At 36.1% G+C, this 26277-nt stretch overlaps 2 protein-coding genes across 5 annotated transcripts in view; one reads left to right on the plus strand and one right to left on the minus strand.

Moving 5' to 3' along the window:
* Positions 1-26277, plus strand: part of LOC111050942 (neurobeachin-like protein 2) — a 347898-nt gene that overhangs the window by 176540 nt on the left and 145081 nt on the right. The window lies entirely within an intron of this gene.
* Positions 568-23839, minus strand: LOC111050938 (cuticle protein 19.8). Its single transcript, XM_039431811.1, is given in 3 exon segments — positions 568-952; positions 2099-2376; positions 23252-23839. Coding segments are annotated over 3 exon segments (1062 nt in total). The 3' UTR covers positions 568-756.

A 26277-nucleotide genomic window follows, 5' to 3' on the forward strand; every position in this document is an offset into this window, starting at 1 on the left:
TGATGACCACCTATCAATGATAATTATTTTTATCATTGACTTTGTGTTCTTTTTTCACGAAATTATCTATCCACAACTTATTTATTTATTTTGAGAACTTTTTGCAAATCAAAACTCACACTATACAACATGCTCTTCGTATTCTAAAAAATGTACAGTTATGATTAGCTGGTTGTGAAATTATTTTCCACCAAAAAGATAAAACAATTTTTGCCAAGGATATGATGAGGACATATAATTAACACATCAGCTCTATTCTCGTATATGGATAATAATGTGGATTATAATGAGTGGACCTACAATTTTAGATGGCTTCCGAACCACGGAGAAGTTGTTTTTCAAGCCAATATTTATATTCAGTGGAGTTGACCTCGAAAATGTATCTTTTTAAGAAGATTATCAGTTTGGAATGATTGCAACTTTGCAAGTTGAGTCAATATTTTCCCCAAGTATTCACTGTGAGAAAATGAAAATTTCTTCAAATAAATATTCTACACTTTTGGGAGAAGTAGATGTGCTTATCAATTAGGTTTCTTATCTCTAGTCTTACTCTAAGAAAAACACATATTTCGACGTGATATGTTTTATTTATAAAAAATAATAAATAATACAATGGCGATAGTAAACGATTCCTTAGCGTTGGAAAGCATCGCTATCGATGAGTGACTGATTTGTACAAGATGTGAGCGTGGTTGCAGTCGTCGTAACGGGTGTTACGGGGGGGGGGGGGGCATTCTGAGCGATGATTATGGGTGATTAGTGCTTGTAGTATGGGGCGGCGTACTTGACCACGGGGACAACGGGCACCTTGGGGATGACTGGGACTACGTGGGGGGCGGGGGCGTACTTGGGGACGACTGGGGTGCCTTCCTTGTGGACGACTGCGTTGAATCCGTTGTGGTCATCAGCGGTGTACTCGACGGTCCTCTTGGTGCCATCAGGCTCGATCAGGCTGCCAAAAACAAGAGAAAATCATTAGATTTTATTGTAAAATTATCGTGTAATTTCATCAAGTTTTTTTCAGAAAATAGAAAAATAATTATTTGTGTATCATTAGTTGAGCTCTTAAAAAGTGTGAGATATTGTATAAATCACATGTAGGCTAAAAACTGGAGAATCAACCACTTCGAGCGATTACACAGTTTTTGGGTAAGATAAAGAGGGAATAATTACTAAATAACAAAGAAACTAAGAGTGATTTAAAAACAAAAAAGTTAGAGTGGGTAAATAACAAAGCAAGTGAGAGTGACTGAGTTACTAAGATAGAATGGAAGATTGATAAACACTCAACCTGTTGTATATATATTATATATAGTGTGAATATTAAGTATGTAAAAAATGTTAAGTTTGCAATGGACTGGATTCTTCAATTGAATATAATCACTGTATCATGATAAACTAATATGGATGTTTTATCGTTTGGATTAGATAGTTATATCTATAATTTTTATGCTTGAGATGAAAAACTCTATGACTTGATATCAGTGTAGTAAGGTGGAGGATGATATATATTTTTATGTTAAAAGGATATTTATAAACAAAAATTTCATTTCTATGTAATCAACTTGAAAAACTTTTTTGTGGAATATCACAAGAACTTATTCGAGACATCAGAAATTAATGGAGTTTCGTTCTTCATTGTGGATAACTCCCACCTTAATTTTTCTCCTAATAGTATATCTTGGTAAATTTTACTGAGAGATCGTGTTCATCATTGTGGATAACTCCTACCTTCATTTCTCTCATACTAGTATATAAATATCTTCGTCAATTTTACTGAGAGATTGATTTCTGTCAGCATTCCTTACAATTAAAGTTTATGCTCCTCATTCAATCAATACTGACAGTCTGAAGTGAGTGTGACAGTAGTGTATACGAATTTAGGATAGAAGCAGAGCTTATAAAATGTGTAGAATAATGTATTTTTCATTTCAATCGCTCACTTGGAAATATCATTAATGTTGAACATGTTGTGAGTAAAATTCTGTTAAAGGGTACTTGGATTTTCTATTTTTCAATTCTTGATAAAGTATAGAAAGTATTAAATGTAGAGTGTTAAATTCTATACTCTGTGGATATAAGTTGGGTGGTTACTGACCTGTAGACTCCCTGGACGGCGTCTCCGTCGCGGCTCTCGTGCTGGCTCTTGGTGTCTCCGGTGTGAGCGTCGGCGACGGCATACTCGAAGGTGTAGTGGGGGTGTGCGTCGGGGTAGACGGGGACGGGAACCACGGGCTTGGCGTAGGCCTTGACGACGGGAACGACTGGAGCGGGTGCGTGGTAGACGGGTGCGTGTGCCGGGTAGGCGGGTGCGTGGTAAGCCGGGGCCGGGTATTGGGCTTGGGCGCACATCGCCACTGCCAGAACTGTCAATACCTGCGTCAAAAATAAACATATTTTGTCAAAATCAATAAATTAATTGATAGATTGATTAATAGAAACATAAAGGAAGGGATTAAATTGATGAATGAAAATCTTCTTGTTGCTGGATGGTACCAGACAAATCATATTAAATGTTATCTTTATCCTATGAGCGATAAGTTTATATCTTATCGCAAAAATGGAAAGAGCATGTTAACATAATGCCAGCAGAAAGTATTTACTTGAAAATTCTGAACTATCACCCGACAGGGAAAAGAGATAGAATTCAAAAGATCAATGATATCACGAAAACCATGCGCTTTAAAAAATGAAATGAAAAAATTGTTTATTAGGCGGAGTTAGGACTTGTTGTGATTTAAAGCCTCTACTCTCCAGGTTAGTGTATAAAAGGTATTAATGAAGGCTACTGAAGCTATTATGAAGCTATATGAAAGCTATTGAAGGGTTTTGAAGGTTTAAGTAGCACTAAGACTAATTTAGGCCAATAGGCACCATCTTGGTTTAAACGGAGATAGATCAGCTGTTCGTTTAAACCCGGAATGAAACACATTATAAAAAAATGACCATACCTTCATATAATCGTAGATTAGAGTTGAACGAAGATTGAGCATATAGGCCTAAGCTACCGGAATCAGCTCAATTAAAACACAGAAAATGGAATAGATCGGCTATAATAGATCAAATTCAGACATTGGAAATAGAAACTGTACTACAAGATACGGGAGTGTATTAAGCAGTTTGCTTCGATTATCGACAAGAAAAAATATCATCTTAACAGTTTTGAATGGACTTGTAAAACTCTCAATCCCCATTATGTAACTAACAAGCATGTAGAATTTGTATAATTGATTTAGTGATAGAATATTATTTGGAAACGTTTTTTCAACTGATTGAATTGAATTCTCATTTTATACTAAATTCAGAGAAGTGTGTAAAATATTTCCATCATGAAAAGATTGAAGTATTTCGGAGATGAATATCAATGTTTAAAAACCCTATCAGAACCTTGATGTTGAATAAAGTAGCTCACCTGAGTGTATGCCATTGTAGAGGTGGTAGTCCCTTTTTCTCACTGAACTGTATTCACTGAAAGACCTGATCGAAGTGTGCTCTTAGTTTGTAGCACCCCGCTTATATACTGATTCAAAAATCTCACAACCCATTGCCAATGTGGTAGGGGTCTGCTAGAAATTCCATTTCGCAGTGTTTTAATCGTTAAATTATTTATTTTACAGATTTATTAACGGTGTTGTTGAGTCCGGTGCTGTTGTTGAGTTCCTTTCACCGGTCCAATGCTCGAGATTCAGTTCTTGTTGTTATGATTGCGTTTATTAGTGATTCAGCCCGTTTAGTGTCTCTGTGTGCCAGTATCTGTATCTGTATTAGTGTGAGTACATGTAGTAGTGTGAGTACATGTATTAGTGTGAGTAGATGTATTAGTGTGGGTACAAGTCATACCACGGTTGACAAATGAGTCTATAGTGAGATTAATTTTAAACTTTCAGCATTAGTTTAATGCGAAGCGTTGATGTTATTTATAAGCAATGCTGACAGTATAAAATGAATCTCACTATGGCTTGCAAAAAGTTATTGAATGACCACGGCTAGGGGTCTACTATCACCCCTCACCTCTCTCCACCCCTAGCCTAGTAATGAATGTGTCTTACCCAACCGGGTCCCGGCATGCCGACAAACCAAACCGATTCATGAATGAATCAAATGAATTAATGAACAATTAACGCCATAACGACTGTTCATTGCGCTTTCTTGATCAGCTCAGATTTTATCAGTGGATGTGTGGTAGTGGTAGCTGTCTTGACTCTTGAGCACCGCTATATGATTGTTCCATATAGGTATTCCACTTTACGTGTTTGTGTAGTCTATCATCTATCATCTACTCTAAACGAAGATAATATACTAAAATTGTACAATATAATTGAATAATATGCAGAATATTGCTGGAAAAAACCTTTAAAAATTATTGAAAAAACGAAAATGAGATATATTCAAAGAATCTCAACCAATTTTCGGTTCAAAAAGAAAAAAAATAACGGGCAAACCAAAAAAGAGAATGAAAGATCATTGTTCTTAATATCATGGATTTTTCTATAAGTTTCATCTTATACGAATTTTTGAAACGAGGTGTTCCAAGAATTGCAAGAATGAGTTGCAAGAAAAGAGAAGAAGGGAGAGGTGACAGGTAATAACCGTGAAAGTCATGATATTTCATAATTATTATGTATATTGAAATCAGGAAGAAGTTGTTTAATACGAAGAAAATCTTCTTTCTATGAAGTACTTGATCTAAATATATTAATTAGATTCCCATTACTCTAAATTGGAAAACCATACATAGATCATTTTCAACATCAGCGCACTTCAACCGCGGATGAACTTGAGGTATAAGGAGTGTCTTCTGTCACCTCAATCTTACAATAGCAATTAAAATTATTTTGGACCTACCATTCTGAATTTGCATTCCCAAATAGCCTCACCAAGCGGTAAGAACCTATGTTGTGATCTTCTCATCGAAGTGGAAGAAAATGAAACAGTATAGCCTGCGGGGTGTTCAGTTTCTCTATATTTTACTGTTAAATTTACATGCATACCGGTAGCCGATGATAAAATATTGTTATTAAGTACCTGCTAATCGTTATTGGTTGTGAGGTCCTGCAAGATGGGCTGGCTTGAGTGTGTCAAGGCTCTTGAACCTGCTCCTCCAAGGTCTGTCCTTCCTGCATCTCGCAGAAAAGGTCACTTAAAATTACTCTTGTTTCTCTCGTCGAATGGTCTTCTAATTTGTCATAAATCTTTCGGCTACACACTTTTGATCTTGTATGTTATTTACGGACGCATAAGAAGAGTGTTGTCGCGAAAATTGCCAATCAGCCTAAGTTATGAAATGGAGACAAATAAGGTTGTCGTTTGGTCAATTCTATTAAGCTCATCACCTTTACAGGTTCTTTATGTGTGAGTCTTCTTGACTTTAATTATCCTTCAATTTCTGTTATTCATAGTAATGAGTAGACCATTTCATACAACATTGCTACCAGTAGTTCTTCAACTCATCTACAAGTTGATAATTATAATCTATAAATATTATTGTCATCAATCATAATATTGTCACGGTGAGATTCGCCAAACAGCTTTGTTAAGCAACTTTCTATACTAATAAGCTAAAAATTACGACTAACCACCTTTATTGGCTGTTGAAATAACAACAAAATCTATGATATATTCATTTATTAAGATCCAGATTCACAAACAGTTGTAAATGGTTTTCGAATAACCTATAACAGCATAATTGATGTTTGTTTACAATAAGGGTTAGTTTCTCGATGCAAACTGAGCCGGCTACCTTATCAGTCAGCTGATAACCGGCATGTATGTTTCTGGTTGTTGTCTGCTTGCTTCGATTTTCAATTTTATTATATTGTTTATTGTACACTCTGACCTGCTGAAAAATCTGCTCATTGTTCCCCTATATTTGTTTTGCTTGTTTTCTCATTTTTATTTGTAAAATTATTTATTCTATATGGCACACCTGAGCACATTTTCTTCATTTGTAGCCATCCTATTGGTAGATTTGTTTTTCTGACCAGTGATTGGTCATTAACTGGTCATGTGACCTTTTCTTCCCCAAACCTAGCTTCTCAATTTCGGAGAAGAAGGAAGAGAGAGAGAGAGATTAACTGAGCACGCTAATGGAGAGTCATTTGTAACTCCTTTTTGTTTTTTTTTTGTCATTTTAAATGTTTCATTGTTAAATTTATGTAAGAGTGCTGAATTCAATTTAAATGTAGAGTTCCCGTAACGTTAGAATTAATTTGATTACTAAGTCTCAGTAAAAAAGGAACTGATTAATTATTATTAAAATCGCGAGCCAAATAATGAAGCCTAATATGATGTCATGCAGCCTGACGAAAGATGCCAGCCATGCAGTGAACAAATCTTCATGAGTGAGTGCGCGTATATTATGGGCCCATATTATGTGAGTGATTTATGATAATAATATTATTTCAAAATCTCTTCGACTCATTTTTCCATAGACAAACAGGTATATCGTTTGTAAAAATTCTGACGTTACACTGTCCAAACTTGAGTCGGGCAACCCTTGGGTGAAAGCACTACATGCTCATCCTTAATAAATTTATAAACTTGAAAGAACTCTATAAAATTCAAATTATATTGTTTATGGGCTTAACCCTTCATTATCAAATTCATTTATTACTTATTGAACCAACAATATTCATATATGATTTAGTAAATTTAATAAATGCAACTTGTCATCACATGTTGTTCCTTAGTGACCCTGTGTTCGACCTTGCTTATAGCTTATTTATTTGCTAATATCATATTCATTTCAGAGGTCAATGGTAACCCATCATCGAGTTACTTGATCTTGAGAAAATATAGTACAATTAATCCTTCGATTAATTGTCAGGAAAATAATCAAGTATACTCTAGACATTTTTCCCTTTTTCGTGTGACAAGGGTACTTCCCAAAATAGGAGTTAACCCTCAGATAAGTGCCGTCACCGACAGGAGACTGGTATAACCCCCACAAGTCTGTTATGATAATTATTGCTTTGTTTGGCAAACTGTCTATCGCTAGGTTTGTCTTTGGCATAGAATAGTAGGTTGCTTTATGATTCTAAGGACAGGGAATGAAAATCAGTAGTGGAGATCTGGATTGAGTGGAGAAATTCATTCAAATCATATATGTTACCGTATACAAATCAATTCATTGCTTTCCTTGCCCTATTACCATAGGTAAGGAAAGTATTGCTTCCCAAAAAAAAAATTAGGGTAACATAATTTCTAGTTTTCTATACGTTTCATGGTCCTCTGAGTTCAAAAACATGATTTTTGGGTGTTGGTCTGTGTGTGTGTATGTGTGTATGTCTGTGAACACGATTACTCCATTCCTAATTAACCGATTGACTTGAAATTTTCAACTTAAGGTCCTTATACCATGAGGATCTGACAAAAAGAAATTCTATTCAAGATGGTGGAAAAAACTACAGATAAATACTAAAAAAACATGTCTTTCACGGTTTTCTCGAAAATGGCTTTAACGATTTTCTTCAAATTTATACCATGGATAGCTATTTATAAGCCCTAACTTCTGACATGAGTCTCATTTCTGGAAAAATTTCAGAGGCTCTGTAATATTCTTGAGAAAAATGGCGGATATTCACTAAAAAACCATGTTTTCACGGTTTCTCGAAAACGGCTCTAACGATTTTCTTCAAATTTATACCCTGTATGGTTGTTCTGAACAAAGCTCAGGCTAGAGCTACCAGAGGACTGTAATTTACTATTTAAATAATCAAATACAAACAAGGGGCAAAATTTAATCTTCAATTTGAGCCAGGTTATTTGTACAGTTAAACTCTGCATTAATGAACAATAAAAAAAGCAAAAACTCACCAGATTTAATCCAATTTTGACTACTTGCCCTTCGAAGCCTTTATTAGGTGTTTTGGTCAGATTCAGGGTGGGACGAAATCTGGGAAAGGACAGGTTCTGGCTTCCGGGCTGCCTTTTTGCATTCAACTTGCAGGCTATGCACTGTGTTTTGAACAAAGCTCAAACTGGATTTTTTATAAATTCAAATCCGATTCAAATTAATTCAATTCAATACTATTTACGCTGTTATATTCATAATTCACACACACGACACTCAAACAATTTTTTGCAAGAAATTTCTGATCGAAATTACATGACAAACACAATTTTGGTCTTGCAACAAGATGGGCTGACGAAACAAAACAGACTAGACAAGGACATCGAGAAGGCCAAAGCAGCAGGACGGTCTGCGCTGGCGCAAACACAAGCCTGCTATTGGCAGAACTGCAGTCTGGCATTCTGGCGCTACAATTCGAATTCTATGGCCAGACCATACCCCCGCCTCTGAAAAACTATTTTTCAGCCAAGTTACAAAACTGAAAAAACCAAGGAAAGGAAAAATCCAGACTTGCCAAAAAGAACAAAACACCAACTCCAAAAAACAACACAAAAGAAAAAATGCAACAATCACAACAACTATTAAGTTGGGAGTGGATATAATTTTGTTACTAGGTCGAATACGGAAACAATGATTACACTTAAAGACACAAATATGAATAATAGAGCGAGCAGACAGTATCCAGAATTTCTGTCTGATCAAGGACAACAATAACGAAGGTCCAGCATGACAATTCTTCTTGTGATGATAATCAATTAACATCAATACAAAAGCGTCAGATTTTGGTAAGATCATCTGATGACAAGTCTCAAATTCAAGTCCAGCATGAAACAAACGACCGCCGATGCGAATCACACCTCTATCAATGAATGGAGACAGGCGACGTAGGCGCATAGAACAATCTTCTCCCTTCTCTAATTGCACAAATTCAGATGAAAAATGTATCTTCTGTACCACTTTACATAGATACCTCTCAGCAACATCGAAATCTGATTCTTCTGATTGGGGTAAGATTCGTAAGAATTTGAGAACAAGAATTACAATTCTCAAAAGACGACCATAATCCGAACAACGACCAATCAATGAATATATTGCATTGCTGTTACAATCAGGAGATTTTGTGACTGTCAACACTGACGGTTTTTTCGCCTCCGGTGGATCCACTATCTCTTCCATTTGAGTTTGAACGGGCCAATCGCATTCGTCCTCTGCTATCCATGATGGAGCTGAGAGCCACAACAGAAAGTTCACAAGCTCAACTGGTGATAAACCTCTAGACAAACAGTCAGCGGGATTTTCAATTCCGGCAACATGCATCCACCCCTGTATACAAGAATCCTGTATTTTTGCGACGTGATTACCAACAAAAGTTTGCCATTTCGCAGATGGAGCATTAATCCAACACAAGGTGACTGTAGAATCAGAGAGTGCGACAATACGAGACACATGACAACGTTCACTAATAATAGTGACTACTGAATTCATGAGTTCTGCCAACAAGAGTGCCGCACACAACTCCAAACGAGTTATTGAAACAACTTTAGATGGCGCTACCTTGGACTTTGAACACAATAATACAACTCTTGGCTCCTCGCTCTCATTCTGCGACTTCACATAGATAACTGCTCCAAAACCAGACAATGATGCGTCACAAAAACCAATCAAACTGATGTGAGAATCCTGAAACAAACCAACGTGACGTGGAACATCAAATTTCAACAATAGAGGCAACTCTTTTTGACAATTCTCCCAAAGAGTGCATATAGACTCAGGCGGCTTCTCGTCCCATCCACTCCTAATTTCCACAGTTCCTGGACAAGACACTTTAGAAATAATGTAAACGGTGACAAGAGACCAAGTGGATCATAGATACAAGCCATCACTGACAGAATAGAACGCTTAGTAGCGACGACCTCACCACTCTTGACTGAAAACTGAAACAGATCAGTACTAGGTTGCCAATTCAATCCCAAGATAGCCAAGGAGTTGTCTGCTTTGAAATCCTTGTATGAAAACGATTTCTCTTCCTCCGAGAATTTCTCCAACATTGATGGTGAATCTGAAGTCCACTTTGTGAGCAAGAAACCTCCTCCCTCAAACAGCTGCTTGGACTCTGTGGCGACAGATGTGACTAAGTCGTCCATGAACATGTCTCTTGGTATTCTCGCCTTGGCTGATGGAAAACGATTTCCATCCTCCTCTACAAGCTGGTGGACGGTGCAAAGCGCCAAATATGGAGAGCTTGAAACACCAAAAACAACACAATTGAGCTGATAAATTTCGATTGGATCCTCCAGCGAAAATCTCCACAATACACGCTGATAACGATTGCAGGAATCCTTCACTAATATCTGTCAATACATTTGTTTAATGTCGGCAGTTAGTGCGATTGGGAACAAACGAAAATTAACTAACAAAACAAAAATGTCAGTCTGCAATTTGGGACCAGCATGAAGAACTTGGTTCAATGACAAACCAGATGATGTTCTGGAACCAGCATCACATACAATTCGGATGGGCGTGGTAGTGCTGCTTGCTTTCACAATGGCGTGATGCAGTATGTAGTAACCACCTCGGTCTGTCTGATCTGCTACAAACGACATGTGACCCTGATAATCCCTTGGTACCCTTACCCTTGGTAATCGATCAATATTTCATGATATGAAATACGAGTATTGCTGTCAAGCTCTAGTTGTCTCTCCAAAGTCAGCAGTCTGCGTTCGGCGACAGCATATGAATCTCCCAACCTGCTGGGCGGCTCCGCAAATGACAAGGCAACAACAAAACGACCAGAATTCACACGATGTACAGACTTCCAAAAATTTACCTCACACTCCAACTCTTCCGGTTTCAGTTGACAGCTTGGTGCAGGGCACGATTCCAATTCCCAAAAACGTTCCACAAAACTATCCAACGATGGACTACTAACGAATGGACTACAGATGGCTGTAAAACAATTCGACACATTCGTTGTTGAAGTGAGAATCGGCGCTCTCCCCATCAGAATGTGACCAAAGACACTATCAACAGTCATCAATTCGTGCGATTCACTTGTACTAGGACTCCCACGTAGCAAGTGAGGAACTAACTCCGCACCAATGATGCCATCTATTCTACAAGGAAGGTAGAATTTGTCATCAGCCAGTGTGAGATTTTCAAGGTGATGAAGTTTGGATCTGTCGATTTCACAAGAAGGCAACTTGTCGATGACTTCATCTACCACTGTGGCATCCATCGAAAACTTGACAGTAGGATCCAACTTCGACTGAATCGACACACAAGTATGACCTCGAACTTCACTAGTACCACCACCGAATCCACGAACAACGGTTTTCATGGGCTGGAATGGTAGTCTCAAACGCCGACACAATTTGGCTGTAACAAAATGACACTGACTCCCGGTGTCAATCAAGAAACGAACATCACAAAGCTGATCATTACAATCTCGAACATGTGCAGTGACGGTCGACAACACAACGGTCGAATTTTCTACATCGTTTGATGTAGAACAACAACTGATAGGTGATGTGCCACCTGCCTTGGAGTTCAACAAGGACACAACACCTTCATTGGAACTTGATCTGGAAAAGTGCAATAAAGAATGATGAGATTTTCGACATTGAGCACACTGAGTTTTACTTAGACAATTTCTACTCAAATGATCCACATCAAGACAATGAAAACAACAAAACTTTCCTTTAATCAAACAATAACGATCCCAAGGAGTCATTTTCAAGAAACTTGCACAATCTACTAACCGATGACCCAGTTTTGAGCACTTCAGACAATTGGGCTTTTTACTAGATGCATCGTTAGATGAATCATTAGATTGAACCACAAACACCTTTGATTTATTATCCTTTTTGTGCTTCATATTAAACGATTCAGTCTGTTTCTCATCAGAAGGAAGAGTCTTAATTTGCTTTTCAATGAACTTGACATAATCGGTATAAGTTGGCATAGCCTTGTCACGGACGGCCGATTCAAAATTTCTACGAGAACTCGGATCCAGCAATCTCAAGCCATGATAGAGGAATATCGAGTCTGACAAATCAATGAGTTGCAATCTCTTCAATGCATTGATTGAACTGCAAAACCCATCCAAAATCGCAATACAACCTGCCTTTGATTCTGATTTTATTGGACGAAATTCAAAAATTTGTTTGAAATAGGCATCGACTTGCGCCCATGGATCATTATAGCGGGTCAATAATGCCTGCCAAATTATTTGATAATTGTTAGCCAATGGTGGCAAATGACAACAAATATTTGCTGCTTGTCCAGTAAGTCTACTTACAAGATATTGGACCTTCTGCTGATCGTTCAAATTCTTGTTGTCATGTACCAATGCCTTAAATAGTTCATAAAACACCGACCATTGAGTCTGGTTCCCATCAAATTTCGGACGGTCGATTTTAGGCAGTACCGACTTGGACATGACCGGCTGTGAACTAGCTGCTGTAGCTGCCGAAGATTGAGCAATAGCAACAGTCGCCTCTTTCTGTTTGAGAGTGTTAGCTGCTACTTCAATATACTGAAACAGATCTAAGTGTGAGTCGTTGAATGCTACAACATGATCTTTATTCAACTCATTAACCACTAATTCTGTCTTTTCATAATCCGAAATGGTCTGAGACACCCGAGGATACAAGATTGAAAATTGCTCAGCAACTTTTGGATCAGAGACATTTTTAGACAGTTCATAAATTCTTTGCAATCTGGCATACAATTGTTCCAGTTTAGCAGTTTAACTCCCAAATCAAAGGTTGGAGTCAGAGTTCATTGCTATTCCAAAGAAGTCAAGTGCAAAAGCCTGTGGAGAGTTCCGAACAATAAGTTTAATGAGTCACATGCTTAAAGTGTTTTTAAAAGTCATTCACAAAAGAATTTATAACATATGTGAAGAGCATATTTCACCCAAGCAATTTGTTTTTGTAAAGGCTGTGGGAACAAGGGAAGCTCTGTTCGGTTTCAAAGATGCAGAGATGTGGGTTGTAATGTTTTTGCATGTCTGATTGATTACAAGAAGGCCTTCGACCGTGTTCAACATGAGAAAATGATGGATGTCTTGAGAAGCACTGGGATTGATGGAAAAGACCTAACAAATATAGCCAACTTATATTGGAATCAATCAGCCGTTCTCCGAGTAGATGGAGAACATACAGAACAGGTGAAGATCCTGCGAGGAGTAAGACAAGGTTGCATACTATCACCTATCATTTTCAACCTATATTCAGAGCACATTTTCAGAGAAGCACTCAGAGAATATATGAATGAAGGTATCTCAATAAATGGAGAGAAGCTTAACAATTTACGCTATGCTGATGATACCATTGTGTTCTCTGATTCCATAGAGGGCCTGCAAAAGCTGATGGATAGGATTGCAGAAACAAGTAAAACCTATGGACTTGATATAAACTCAGCCAAAACAACTCTAAAGCAAAACACAGTAGCAAAGCTCCAAGCATTTGAGTTATGGCTGTATAGGAGAATCCTGAGGATACCATAGACTGATAGGATTACCAATCAGGAGGTGTTGAGGAGGATGAATATGGCCCCAGAACTGGTTAACATCATAAAATTCAGGAAGTTGCAATACTTGGGCCACATAATGCGCAATAAGGGCAGATATGAGCTATTGCAAAGCATACTGCAGGGCAAAATAGAAGGCAGGAGAGCCCCAGGTCGAAGAAGAATATCCTGGCTGGCCAACCTGAGAGCCTGGTTTGGAAAACCCTCCATTCAATTGTTCCGGAGTGCAACTAACAAAGTCATCATAGCCAATATGATCGCCAACGTTCGAAACGGACAGGCACCCTAAGAAGAAGATAATAAATGTGAACATCTCATGTTGATTGAACTACAAATATACGATACGGTAATTCAATAAGTCGAATTTATTCTGTTGTTTTATCATTATTTTTATATTTTTTGTTTCAGGTATGCCTCAATCGTTTTCAAATATTTTATATAGAATAGGAAGCTTGCTCTCCAAAGTAGGCTTTTGAGTGTTGAACAATACTAGGTGACCTAGTTGATCCATATACATATTTAGTCATATGAAACTATTCTACCATTTTCAGCATAATTCAACTAATTATCAAAAATTATATACTGTTGAAACGTTATCACATAATATTATATTGAATTTACAGGAACATGAAGGACATTCAGTACCATCATGTACTGTAATAAGCTTACAGTAGCTCAATACTTGATCTCACATCCATCACAATTCGTTCTATTACACTTAAGCTTAAAATAAGCTTTTATTTGGATCAGTAAAGTCAGATTTAACCCATAGCTCATATTAGAAACTCGTATCCAATATAGCATTCCTCAATATAAGGTAAAAATCTCCGTATATTATCAATTATTAATAGAACAATCGACAATTTGAATATATTTATTAGAATTTACAAAAACGCTATTAATTATTTTTTCTAGACCAAATTTAGTTTCAAGTTAATCTAGTGTGGTACTTGAAAAAAATCATCCATCACTGTATTATAAATGTCATGAAGATAATCTATTATCTGTCATCACTTTCATAAATAATACATTTTTGATAAAAACTTTCTCCCAATAAAACATATCCAATATTACATAACACTCGCATGTTAGGTCTATAGGGCGTGTGCTGTACTGTATTGTGTATTGGTAACAGTAATAATTATGATTATCGCTCTAATCGTGGCGGGCGGCTCTTTTGGTTATCTTTGCCAAGCTGCTTTCAACTCCATTTCTTTTTATTATCCTGTTAAAAGACCATTGCACTCCTTAAAACTGCTCGCAGCCTATATAACCGTTTGTATGCATGGCGTAGCTGCCATTTTGGCTCGCTTCTACCCACTGAACACAATCCAATAAGTTAGAACCTTTGAAATCAGGACAAGTTCTGCATTAAAGTTTTGTATCAGTGCTGATAAGACACTATAAACTATTATCACTTACCATTCTTACATGAAAATCTCTCACTTAGACTGGGCTACTTCTCAATCAATCAATCATATTCATCCATCAAATGTACAAGTACATTGAATATTGTCACATACACATGTTGTAACACTAAACAGAGAAAATTAAAAGAAAAAAACATCACACAAATACAGTCAATGTCGAAATCGCATAAAATTACTCCTGAACAAATTCATGAAAGGAGTACAAAAACATTCCCCACCAGATAGTCCTTCAGATGAGTTTTAAAACATATTATATTTTCTATAGACTTCAAATTACTAGGCAGCTTGCTTTTGTGTATCTATAGTGAGGTCCACGTTATAATAGCAGTGAAGAAAGATAGGAGAACAACGTTGCCAAGTCTCTCCATTTTCCCACTGACTGTACACAGCTGTTGCTTAATTCATCCCATTAAATTTAATCTAATAATATTTATCATTTCCTTGATAAAATAATCAATTTAATGTCAAATTGATCAAGAAAATATATTTTTTCATAATTTGATTCAAAAATTTGCTTTCATGACTGAGATCAGATTTTTATTTTTATACAAACCTGAAATAGCGGCTAATTTGAAAAGCTGTGATACAACAATCTGAATTTCAAAACAACAGAAATTGAGTTATTTGGTAGGTATTCTATTCCAATTTCCTTTGAAAATAGTAGAAAAATAGAAATCCTATTTAAAAATAAGTAATTTAAATGGATTAATTCTGGAATAACTTTTTAATATAATATTTATACCGGTACGAGTAGGTCTAACCTATACGGGTAGGCTAACTTAATTAAGAATGGATGAAGTCTAGGATGGTTAGTTATCAACTTTTATAATGTCATTTCAGGTATTTTAATTTGTGTTTCTCATAAGGTAATGTTTAAAAATTATTTCATTGTTTCAAAAATACATTTTAAATAAATTATACGACTTGTGTACAAAACAGCCGCCATTTTTTTTCTTCATTCTATCAAAATACTTGATTTTGATAGAATGAAGAAAAAAAATGGCGGCTGAGAATATGGTTTGTTCAGTTTTGTACTGTGACTGTCAAAAGTAAATATAAAATATGCTGGCAAATAGACAACATTGCAAAGCGAGAGAGAGATAGTGCTATCTGTTTTGTTGTATGACAGAAAAGGACAGCAACAGTATTGTCAATCGTACACTGCCATTATAATGTGGACCTCACTATATCACCCATACAACTTGTCCTCTTTTTAAAGATTTCCAAGTTATGTCTTTGAACAATTCTTCCTGATCAAGTGCTATGACAATGTGATTTAATTTACTATTTCTTAGTTCAAAATCAGTAGATTTTCTATAGTACATTATAACATCATTAATATATTGCCCATAAATCGTTAATATGCCTAGCTGGGGGAAAATATGTTTAACAAAGTCATTCCTTTTGATTTTTATAATAATTCTTAGACTTCTTTTTTGTTTAATTAGTATTTTATCGAGATTTCTCTTGGAAGTGCTGCCGTAAGCTATATTCGAATGTATCAATGCGTGGTAAATGGCTACTAAAGCGTTAAGACCGCACACATTGGACATTCGCTCGACAGGAGCACACAGGCCTGGGGATATCTTTTTAACCACATGACAGACGTGATTGTTCCATTACAGGTGTTCATCTATCATTAATCCCAGGAATTTTGTGGTATTCTTTTGCCCTAAACTTCTACCTTGAAATTTTATATCTGGACATGAATAATTTCTGCTCTGGTTTGTTGAGAACGGGACCACTACCGATTTTTTGGGGTTGAGAAGAAGATTTCGGCTATACAGAAAATTATTGATGGCTGCTAGACCATTGGCTGATGTTTGCTCCACCTCCTGTACTGACTTACCCGAAAAACTAATATTAGCGTCATCCGCATATAGGCAAACAGTTGCCTGTTCATGGATTACCTTAGGTAAACTCTTAAAATGTGACAGAGAAATAATAAAGGGCCTAAAATTGAACCTTGTGGAACACCGTATTGAAGACGTTATCCATTCCAATTTGTGGGCTTTGATGATCTTGCAATGTGATATGATCTTTATCAGTACAGATAAGGATCTTCGAAGGTTTTTTACACTTTTAGAGTATTGTTCATTATCATTAATCATACGTCTTTGAATCTGTCAATTTGTTATAAATTGTTGGGTTTGATAAATTGTCGGTTTTTTGATAGTTTAGATTAGTTTAGTTTTGTTTTATTTGTTAATTTGGTATTTCATATTGCTGTTGAAATTTTTCTGTCAGTTTTGAAATAGATCTCCTGCTAGGTTTCAGCATTACTGATCAACAATCTTCATATTTTCAACAATATTTATATGCTTATTACTATCAATTTCAGTTGTTGCAATTTATTTGTTGAATCTGTCATGTTTCTATTCGCAGTGGCTCTTGTAAGCTCTACTAGCTTCCTCCTGGATCAGTCGATTTATTCTATTACTGTACCTATTCATATATCTGCCTATATCTACCATTGTTCAATTGAAACGTTTAAACTGCTCTAGTTTATTCATTATTAATGTAGAAAATGGCTACAATAATGAATTATTAATTTTTTTTCAATTAATTGATCAAGTTTTGATATTCTTAGAGAATGGAAAAAAACAGCTAATTTTTCCACTTAAATACACTTTCATAAATCTATAATTTCACTATTTGCAAAAGTTTTTTTAAAGTAAATTGTATTTGTTGTGTAGAAGTAAATACATTTGGTAAAAAGTTTATAAATTGAGAAAAACAAATTTGTTGGATTAGATCTCACATCTCGTGTCTCATATTAATTGTAGAAAAAATAAATATTTAACTACTGTAACATTAATTATTGTCAATAAGGTTTATTCTTATTTCAGCATGATTTTCTCTCAAGCATTAATGTAGGATTGACTGAATAGCATCGAACCGTGGCGTAGGTCGATGATGTCATCCCTGCTTGTTTACGAGCTCATACTATGTACTATGCAACATCATGGAAAAATATTTCATCAGCCAAACTCTCGTTTTTTATTTCTTTCGCGGATGATGCCCACATGAGGTTTTTACTTGCGTGTGGGTAATGTAAGAGATGATCAAACTTCCATGCCGTCGGCGGGATTCGACTCCACGAACCAGGCCGCCCTAGCAGACGGAAGTATGTAACAGTCTTTACCACTTCTAGACCAATCAGGCCGGGTTTGAAATATTTATTTACTGATTACAATTTTTTCAATGAAATTTTAATAAGTCAGTGTTTTTAAACTATAAAATTCCACAACTTGGAATAACCTAATCGTGATACATGGCTGAAAACATGTATTCGAATGATGTTTATTAATAGGTATAAAACGGCTTTCAAGTATGTCTCTCCATGAAATAAAATGATACTACACTATCAAATTGATTAAAAATCTATCATTAGTTTCGGTCGGCCTTTTAGAGCTCAGTAAACTAAAATTAGTGGCATGAATAGGTCATGTAATAAAGATCATCTCGTTCCAATGAATTGAATAAAAGCGTGAAAAATACAGGAAACAATAAAAATGTATTCTCTATTGCTATTGTGCAATGAAGGTGAAAGTGGTGTGTAGATCGTTGGAAATAGATGCCAAATTTCAAGTGCCGCCAATTGAATGCCAATTCTAATTCGTCACGTTTTTGAGCTTATAAATTCGATCGGCTGGTCCGGTGGCTTTTGATAATTGTGTCAAATGATATGAATGCATGTTAGAACCCTGTCTGCTGTCTGCTCTTTTCAGCCCCTGGCTGATAGGCGCTGATTATTGCTGTTTCTTCAAAAGTTCGTTTCCAAGCCCACATTGTATGATTACATACTATTCTATGTTATTAGTAGTATGGTTAGATTTCAGTATTTAACTGATTCACACGTCTATCATAATAATTTATGTGAACTGTAGCTGCAGCACATACACAGGCATTACTTTAATTCCTGCTAATACAAACCAAATGAAAATACGAGAGAAATCTCTGCGGCATGGAGACTTCTTTTATCCTTAGTAACCACTTTCCATGTAACTCCTTTTGCAAGAAATTGGTCGTAGCTGAGAGGCTCATTCGCTGGCTTTTCAACCCCAAGGTCTTCGGTCGATCCCTGATCTGACCAAGATATTTTTTCAAGTCCACTTCCGTGTTTCGTATGGATACGTTCCACTGTCGGCTCTAGCCCTTCAAACACTCCATACGTGCTCTAAAATAATCTAATGCGACTTGAAGAATCCTTACAACACAGACCTGAGTCAAGCAGGTCATTAACTGCACATTTATTCTATTCAATAAGATTTACATCTCTCGAGTTTTGAACCTCCATTTATTAAATATAAATGTGACTTATCAAATCTATGGGAGTGTATTTATGAAATTTGAATACTCATTCAGTACTGAATTTTATGATTTTGTGTATTATTAGATGTATTTCAATATTAAATTAAAAATATAAATAAAAAAAGTATATCTTTTCAACAGATTAAGGAACTTGGAGTTGATATAGTGTGTCTTATCGATACCGAAAAAATCTGTTCAAAATCCAATTTTGTAAAGCGGAAGGTAAAGGCTATTTGTCTCCATCTTCTTATCTAGGATTTTCTAATGAATTTCAGAGTGATCCATATATATTATCTAGACTTCTCATTAGTCGTTCCAGTTTTAGTGGCAATGGTATGCCAGAATTTTGGTCCAAGGCAGATTTCATCTGATTATCGATCATAACTGACCACAATAATTCATATAATTCGATGAAGGAGCCTACCAAATTAAATTTGAATTTTCATAATTATTTTCCAAGTTTGAATCGTAATTACGACTCGATTAGTCTAGGCCCGGTGCACAAAAGCCGGTTAAATTTTAATTGTGATTAATTCCACTAGAACCAATCAGAAAAGGCTTTTTAGAAAAGAAGGATATCTGATTGGCTCCCGTGAAATTAATCACGATTAAAATTTAATCGGCTTTTGTGCAGCCGGCACTTAGTTTGTTAATAATTTACTGGTCTGAATCGTACAATGTGATTGACGCATGTTATTCTTCTCATGTTATTCTTGGGGCCCGGGTAACCTCTAACGCTGATCACTACACTGAAATTAAAATCAGGATAGAGAAGGCACGTGCTGCATTTATCAAATTGAAGAGTCTACTGATATCAAGAGATATAAAAATGGATCTCCGAATTCGTCTCCTTAAGTGTTTCGTGTTTCCAGTTCTGTTATATGGCATGGAAGCATGGACCTTGAATAAATGATGTAAAAAGAGAATTCAAGCCTTTGAGTTTTGGACCTACCGCAGAATGCTGAGAATCTCATATACAGACCATGTAACAAATGAAGAGGTTCTCAGAAGAATGGATAAAAGGCCAGAGCTCATAGGGGAAATTAAGGAACGAAAGTTAAAGTATCTAGGTCACATAATGAGGGGAAAGAAATATGAAATATTGCACCTTATTATGCAAGGAAAAATAACAGGCAAGAGATCAGTGGGCAGAAGACGAATATCTTGGTTGCGCAACTTAAGGGATTGGTTCCAGTGTATATCCAATGACCTATTCAGAGCAGCTGTAAATAAAATTAAAATCGCCATCATGATAGCCAACCTCCGCCATGGAGACGGTACATGAAGAAGAAGAAGATTCTTCTCATGATGCGTGACAGATTTAAATAATCATTTTTCTTTATTACTTGGAAGGACGCCAAAGAATTTCCTTAATCGATTCAAAGTCAAGGTACCGACATTGACCTTGGCCTTGTCGGCTGACGGCGCTCACATGAGTGTGAGTTTTCTGTTTCCCTTTCACCTGCATCAACGGACTTTGACCTACTGAACCAAGTAAATATCCCTCCCTTCTCCTCTTTCCCTTCATTACTCCCGAAATGCAATCCTCAATATTTCCTGCTCTAAATAATATGCAGGGCATTAATATACATAGTGCATAGCTTGGAACCGAAGAATTCCCATCTATAACTTATCAATATATGAGTTCACCGCCTGCTTCTCCTTTCTAAACTGCAATGATTTCTTAAAACAAGTATATCTCGACTCCAAATCAAGATATCAATCTGACTTCCATTTAATCCTTCCAAGGATGAATAGATCTACATTAAGGGCCGGTTTCCGAGCTCGGGATCTATAAGTTCTGGACTTACAGAGTCCAGGACTAAAATAAGCGCTCGGGTCTAAATCGACTTTCTGAGTCACGATTTTATCTTCTAAACTCCGGGGTCTATCAAGTTCCCGACTTATTTGAGTCCAGGACTTTAACTTAGTAAACATGAGGGAAATTCACAATATTTTGCTGTTGTATTGTTGGCATTATAGCAAAAAGAAAACAGCTCATTGCAGCGGGATAATTCAAATGAGCATGCTCTCCAAACTATTTTGTGGAAATACGTTTTGATCTCTTTGTAGGTCTATTTAAAGCAAAACCTAACCTTTTGAAAGATGAATGAATAAACATTTCATTTTACGTTATGCTATTATTGTCATTGATCCTACCCAGTGATTTTGGAATAAAAATTTCATTAGGCTATTAAGTTTGAAAACGTATTTGTTTTGAAAAAAACTGGAGTAATAATTTATTATTGTTATTATTATTAATATGTTGAATATGACTTTGGTTAATAACATTCAGATTGGAATATAAATTCCAAGGAAATCCGTGTATTATTTTGCTTTAACATTTTTAGGTTGTCACAGTCGTAAAATGAGGTTAGTTTTTTACGCATAATTCTGATACAATTTTATTCCAAAATGAACTTGTAAACTATAAATTAATTTAGATGGACTAATCCAAATAATTTAGGTATTCCATAACATCTATTTGGCTTTTTATCTACTCCAAAACTATAACTGGATTGTGTTTGCTCAGTTAAGTCTAGAACTTAAATTTAAACCCTACCCTCAAGAGCTTAAAATCACGCTGTTTTAAGTCTTAAGTCCTGGACTTAACGATTTTTGATAAATCCTTGACTCGGAAAGAGGTGAGAATCTAATTCAAGTCCTGGACTTATAAGCCCTTCACTCAGAAAGCAAAATTATAAACTCCAGGGTCTAAGATGATCTCTAAACTTCAGAGTCTATTTAAGTTCTCAAGTACGTTAACGCTCTGACTCGCAAAGACAATTTTCTGACTCCAGAGTTTAAAGCCAGTTAAAGTCTAGAACTTTGCTAAATCCCGAGCTCGGAAACCGGCCCTTAATGTCAAATAAAATTTAATTGTACATCCATAGTTCAGGAAGTTATTTCCATACAAAGCTAGAAAAACAGAAAATTTTCACCTCATAATTTAATATTTTGTCTAATAAAAGTTTACCCTTCCGTTTTTCGTGAAAAATGTTCCGTGAAATGCTATGAAAGTTATAGCTCGTTTTAAGACCTTTAGAATGATGTATCATGAGTCAAACTTTTTGATGTTCTTTGTCTTAATTGTCCAGCTTATCTGCACAATATACGTTCGTTCGCGCTAGATGCCCATCTGAGTAATACTACCACCAACAGGTGTTTTTTGGAAAAACTTTTTCATATGTACTTTTTTCTGTTCTCAACGCCCGGAAGCTCAGATAGAGAATTGAATTTGTTCTCAAATTGTGGACCAGGAATTTTTCCTCTCACGTGCATTCTTAAATTAAGAATAATCGGTAGGTTTAAGAAAGCCGATATAAAAAAATTAATTCTCTCTCCAGAGTTCAATCCATTTTTCATTCAAACGGAATGGATGAACACAGGTAATTGGTATAGAATTGTATGGAATTTTATCCTCTATAAGCCCTGTAGTCGCAAATTTGTCTTCATCCACTCTTTTTAATTGGAAAATGGCTTGAACTCTGTAGAGAGTATACATTTCTTGAAATCTTCGACTGTTATTCAAGAATATTGTAGACGTTAAATTTCATTCTTTTTCTTTCAAATAATCTGTTGATGAATTTCTCCATATTGATTCCAGAGATAATTATTTATTATGTAAATTCTGTTCATCAAAGAAATTCATCATTCAATACAATGCATTGAATGTCATTCTTTGAAAAAAAAACAATTTTCAGGTTCATCTCTTTCATCTTCTCTAGAAAAGGTCGAATAAATCATAAATTTCACATTTTTGAGTTATCAAAAAGTTAATTAATCACTCTGTAAAATTTCGGGTGTTGGAATTTTTTAGTAGAATCGATTAATTGTAATGAGGTTTCAAGCAAGTTATTATTGTGTAATGTTGGTCATCGTTACTGTAGCTTTTCAAGGTATTCAGGTTTCATATTCTAACCTTTGTAGCTTTCATGGTTTGATGGATTATTCTTATAGAAGGAATAGGTAAGAAAGTATTAAGTAGACATATATTTGAATCAAAAGTCAATAATTTAATTTAGCTTACATACTAAGCTTCACAACGTGTGAAATAGGATGGAAAATTGTGTTGAAAACCCTTCAGAATCTACAACACAATCAGAGATTGGCGTTTATGTACATGATACCAAATTTTTGGGGCAGTTTAACCGTGGTAGGCGACGGGGGCGGCGACGACCTTAGCGACGGGGGCGGCGTAAGCCAGAGGAGCGGCGACCTTGGCGACGGGGGCAGCGTATGCGACGGGGGCGGCAACCTTGGCGACAACTGGGTGACCAGCGGGCTCCTTGTGGACGACGGCGTTGAATCCGTTGACGGGGTCAGCGGTGTACTCGACGGTCCTGCGGGAACCATCAGGCTCGACAAGGGAGTAGCTGCCCTGGACAACGTCTCCCTGACGGCTCTCCTGCTGGCTCTTGGCGTCTCCGGTCAGGGCGTCCTGGATGTTGTAGGCGTAGTTGTACTGTGGGTTGGGGTCGTACTCGTCAGCGACGACAGCCTTGGGGGCGGCGTAGGCGAGGGGAGCGGCGACCTTGGCAACTGGGGCGGCGTAGGCGACGGGGGCGGCTACCTTGTAGGCGGGGGCGGCGTATGCGGGGGCGGCATAGCCGATGGGTGCGCCTGGGGCGACCACGGCGGGTGCGCCGATCACTCCGGCTTGAGCGGCGGCCACGAGTGCGGCGAGGATGACAAACTGCAAATAATACATCAACATATATTATTTAGATTTTCAATGTAATAAAATAAGACACATCCTAAAAATGAGATATAGAGTTCGATGGCGTTGAAGTAAGGACTGCCGAAATATTTATTGATAACATGAATTGTCTATCACTGTTTTCTTTACAATGGGTTGCAAATGAACCAATGTGGATGAAAATGAATTGTCAGGTGAGACATATAATCAGGTTGGTGATACCTGAAATTAGAACATTTTCACCAAAATCTGCTAGTGGATTCAATCAAGTTATAATTTTATCTTTTATGAGATATATATGTATTTTTCTGGGTATAAAGCAACAGGTGTTTCGATGTAGTTCAAACTTGAAATTTAGTTGAAAAAGTTCATACTATATATTATTATTTCTGTATATTGAGAATATATTATAATACAGTACATTAAATATGGTTATTGCTTGCAAACATACTTTTCTTAAGTTATTATTAAACTGTATAAACATACTGTATTTATAATGAATACTGCTTTTTTAAAGGATGAACGAAACTATATTGTATCCTACTTCTTCCACAATATTGATATGAATTATCTACATGAACATCACTTAGGACAAAATACTACCAAAATTGATCATAAGTTTTATAAATTTAATTACCCAAATCTCAGATTACTGAGACTTCAGTGGAGATCAATCAATTATTTTCGATAGCATGAATCAAAATTTAACGTTCCAATTCATTCATATACTAGACAAATGCGGTGGAGTAGATTGTTTTGGAAGTTTGCAAGCTCTTCAGTTTCGAAATTGCAATGTTTCATGTAGAGAGTCTATCACAATCATTTCTACGCCTATGAAAAGGAACTCTATTATCTATCAAGAATCATCACTTTACATAGTTTATGAGTATTAGGCATCTCAAAATTACATCAACTGTAAGCTCTCCTTTAATAACTGAAAAACACCACTCATTGACCGCCATTTTGAATAAAATATAAAAGTTCATGTTTGGTATCAGATTACAGGGAATCTTTCCATGAACTAGAAAACTATTACATTTTCCAAAAGCACTCATTTTTAACACTATTTCACAACGAAATCAAGAAAAAATGGGATTTTGAGTCCTCATCAAGTTCATCCAGTACACTATCACTGTTCATTCCAATTACACCAATGCTGAAAAGTCTTTTATTAAAAGTTAATCCACTCAGTATTCTGATCACTAGTACTGAACTCTATTATCATTTTTTCCCTTTTTGTGCAGATTAAAAAAATTTATCATGCAGAACACAAAAAGCATTGCTATTGTTTTATTCAATTCATTATTAAAAATAGGCCTATGTCACTGTGAAGAAATCCGTTAACATAAACATACTGTTGAATGAAAATCATACAAAATAATTCCATAATAGCTTTCAAATATTAGTAATTTAAAACATAAACTAGCTAGCTACTGTTGCTGTAAGTACAAAAGCAAGTTATTCTAATAATTTTTCTACATTTCACAGTGGATAATCCTTGAGGATATTGGGGAAAAATTCTAGTGATAATATTGATAATTTTGTTGTAGACCTATAAATTCAACAGTGAACACTAAGCTCATTTAATATAAATTATCTTGAAATCACTGCAGAAAAACACTCGAAACACATAATGCAGTACGGTATGGAAAAAGTCCACCATATGCTATCAGAATAATTACTTGGGCAATGCTTATTTTTAGCCAAGCCAAGTCGGCATTTGGAAAGGTTAGAAATGCTTGTACTTACAGTGTAGGCCATGGCTGTTGTTGAGTAATGCGTCACTTGGTGTAGCGAAACAGTCTGAGGTAGTGCAAAATCAAATTCGCTTATATACTCTTACCTGAGCCATCCCTTGAGGGCTACGCCCAGAGAAGACAGTCTGCTGAAAGGGTGGTGGGGCAGAGCCCCTCCATGGTAGTGGGACTGGTTTTTGCAACCTGTACCATATTTAATCATCTATAGAGCTGCTTCAAGCTATTCTTTGGCTGATCAAAAATTATTAAAATGATGTTACTCAACTGCAAGGCCAATGCTGATGACATTGTCAGCCTCCTTTTTGAATTATGGAGGAACAACACTTAAGATTACAATCTTAGAGCAGACATTATTTAAGCCATTTGTTTATAGACAACTCATTTGTATGAGCAATTGAAAACTTTGATGGGAATTTCAGTAATATTATTGGATAAGATGAGATATTAGTGATGATGAGTTATGTGAATTAGCTCAATTGAACTTCACTTGTAATTCATCTTGGAAAATATCGTTATTCAAATACCTTCTTATTGTTCAGTAAGCAGTGAACAATGTTTGTCTTTTATAAATAGATTCTAGGTATACTATGATTGAAAGTGATATTGGAGTAATATTTCCTCTAACATAATTCATATATTATAATACTCTGAAATATTGTTTGTGGGCTTCTTCTATGATATTTTGTCTGGAAA

This window comes from Nilaparvata lugens, chromosome 7 (genome assembly GCF_014356525.2).
Source record: "Nilaparvata lugens isolate BPH chromosome 7, ASM1435652v1, whole genome shotgun sequence".
In the NCBI taxonomy this organism is placed as follows: domain Eukaryota; kingdom Metazoa; phylum Arthropoda; class Insecta; order Hemiptera; family Delphacidae; genus Nilaparvata; species Nilaparvata lugens.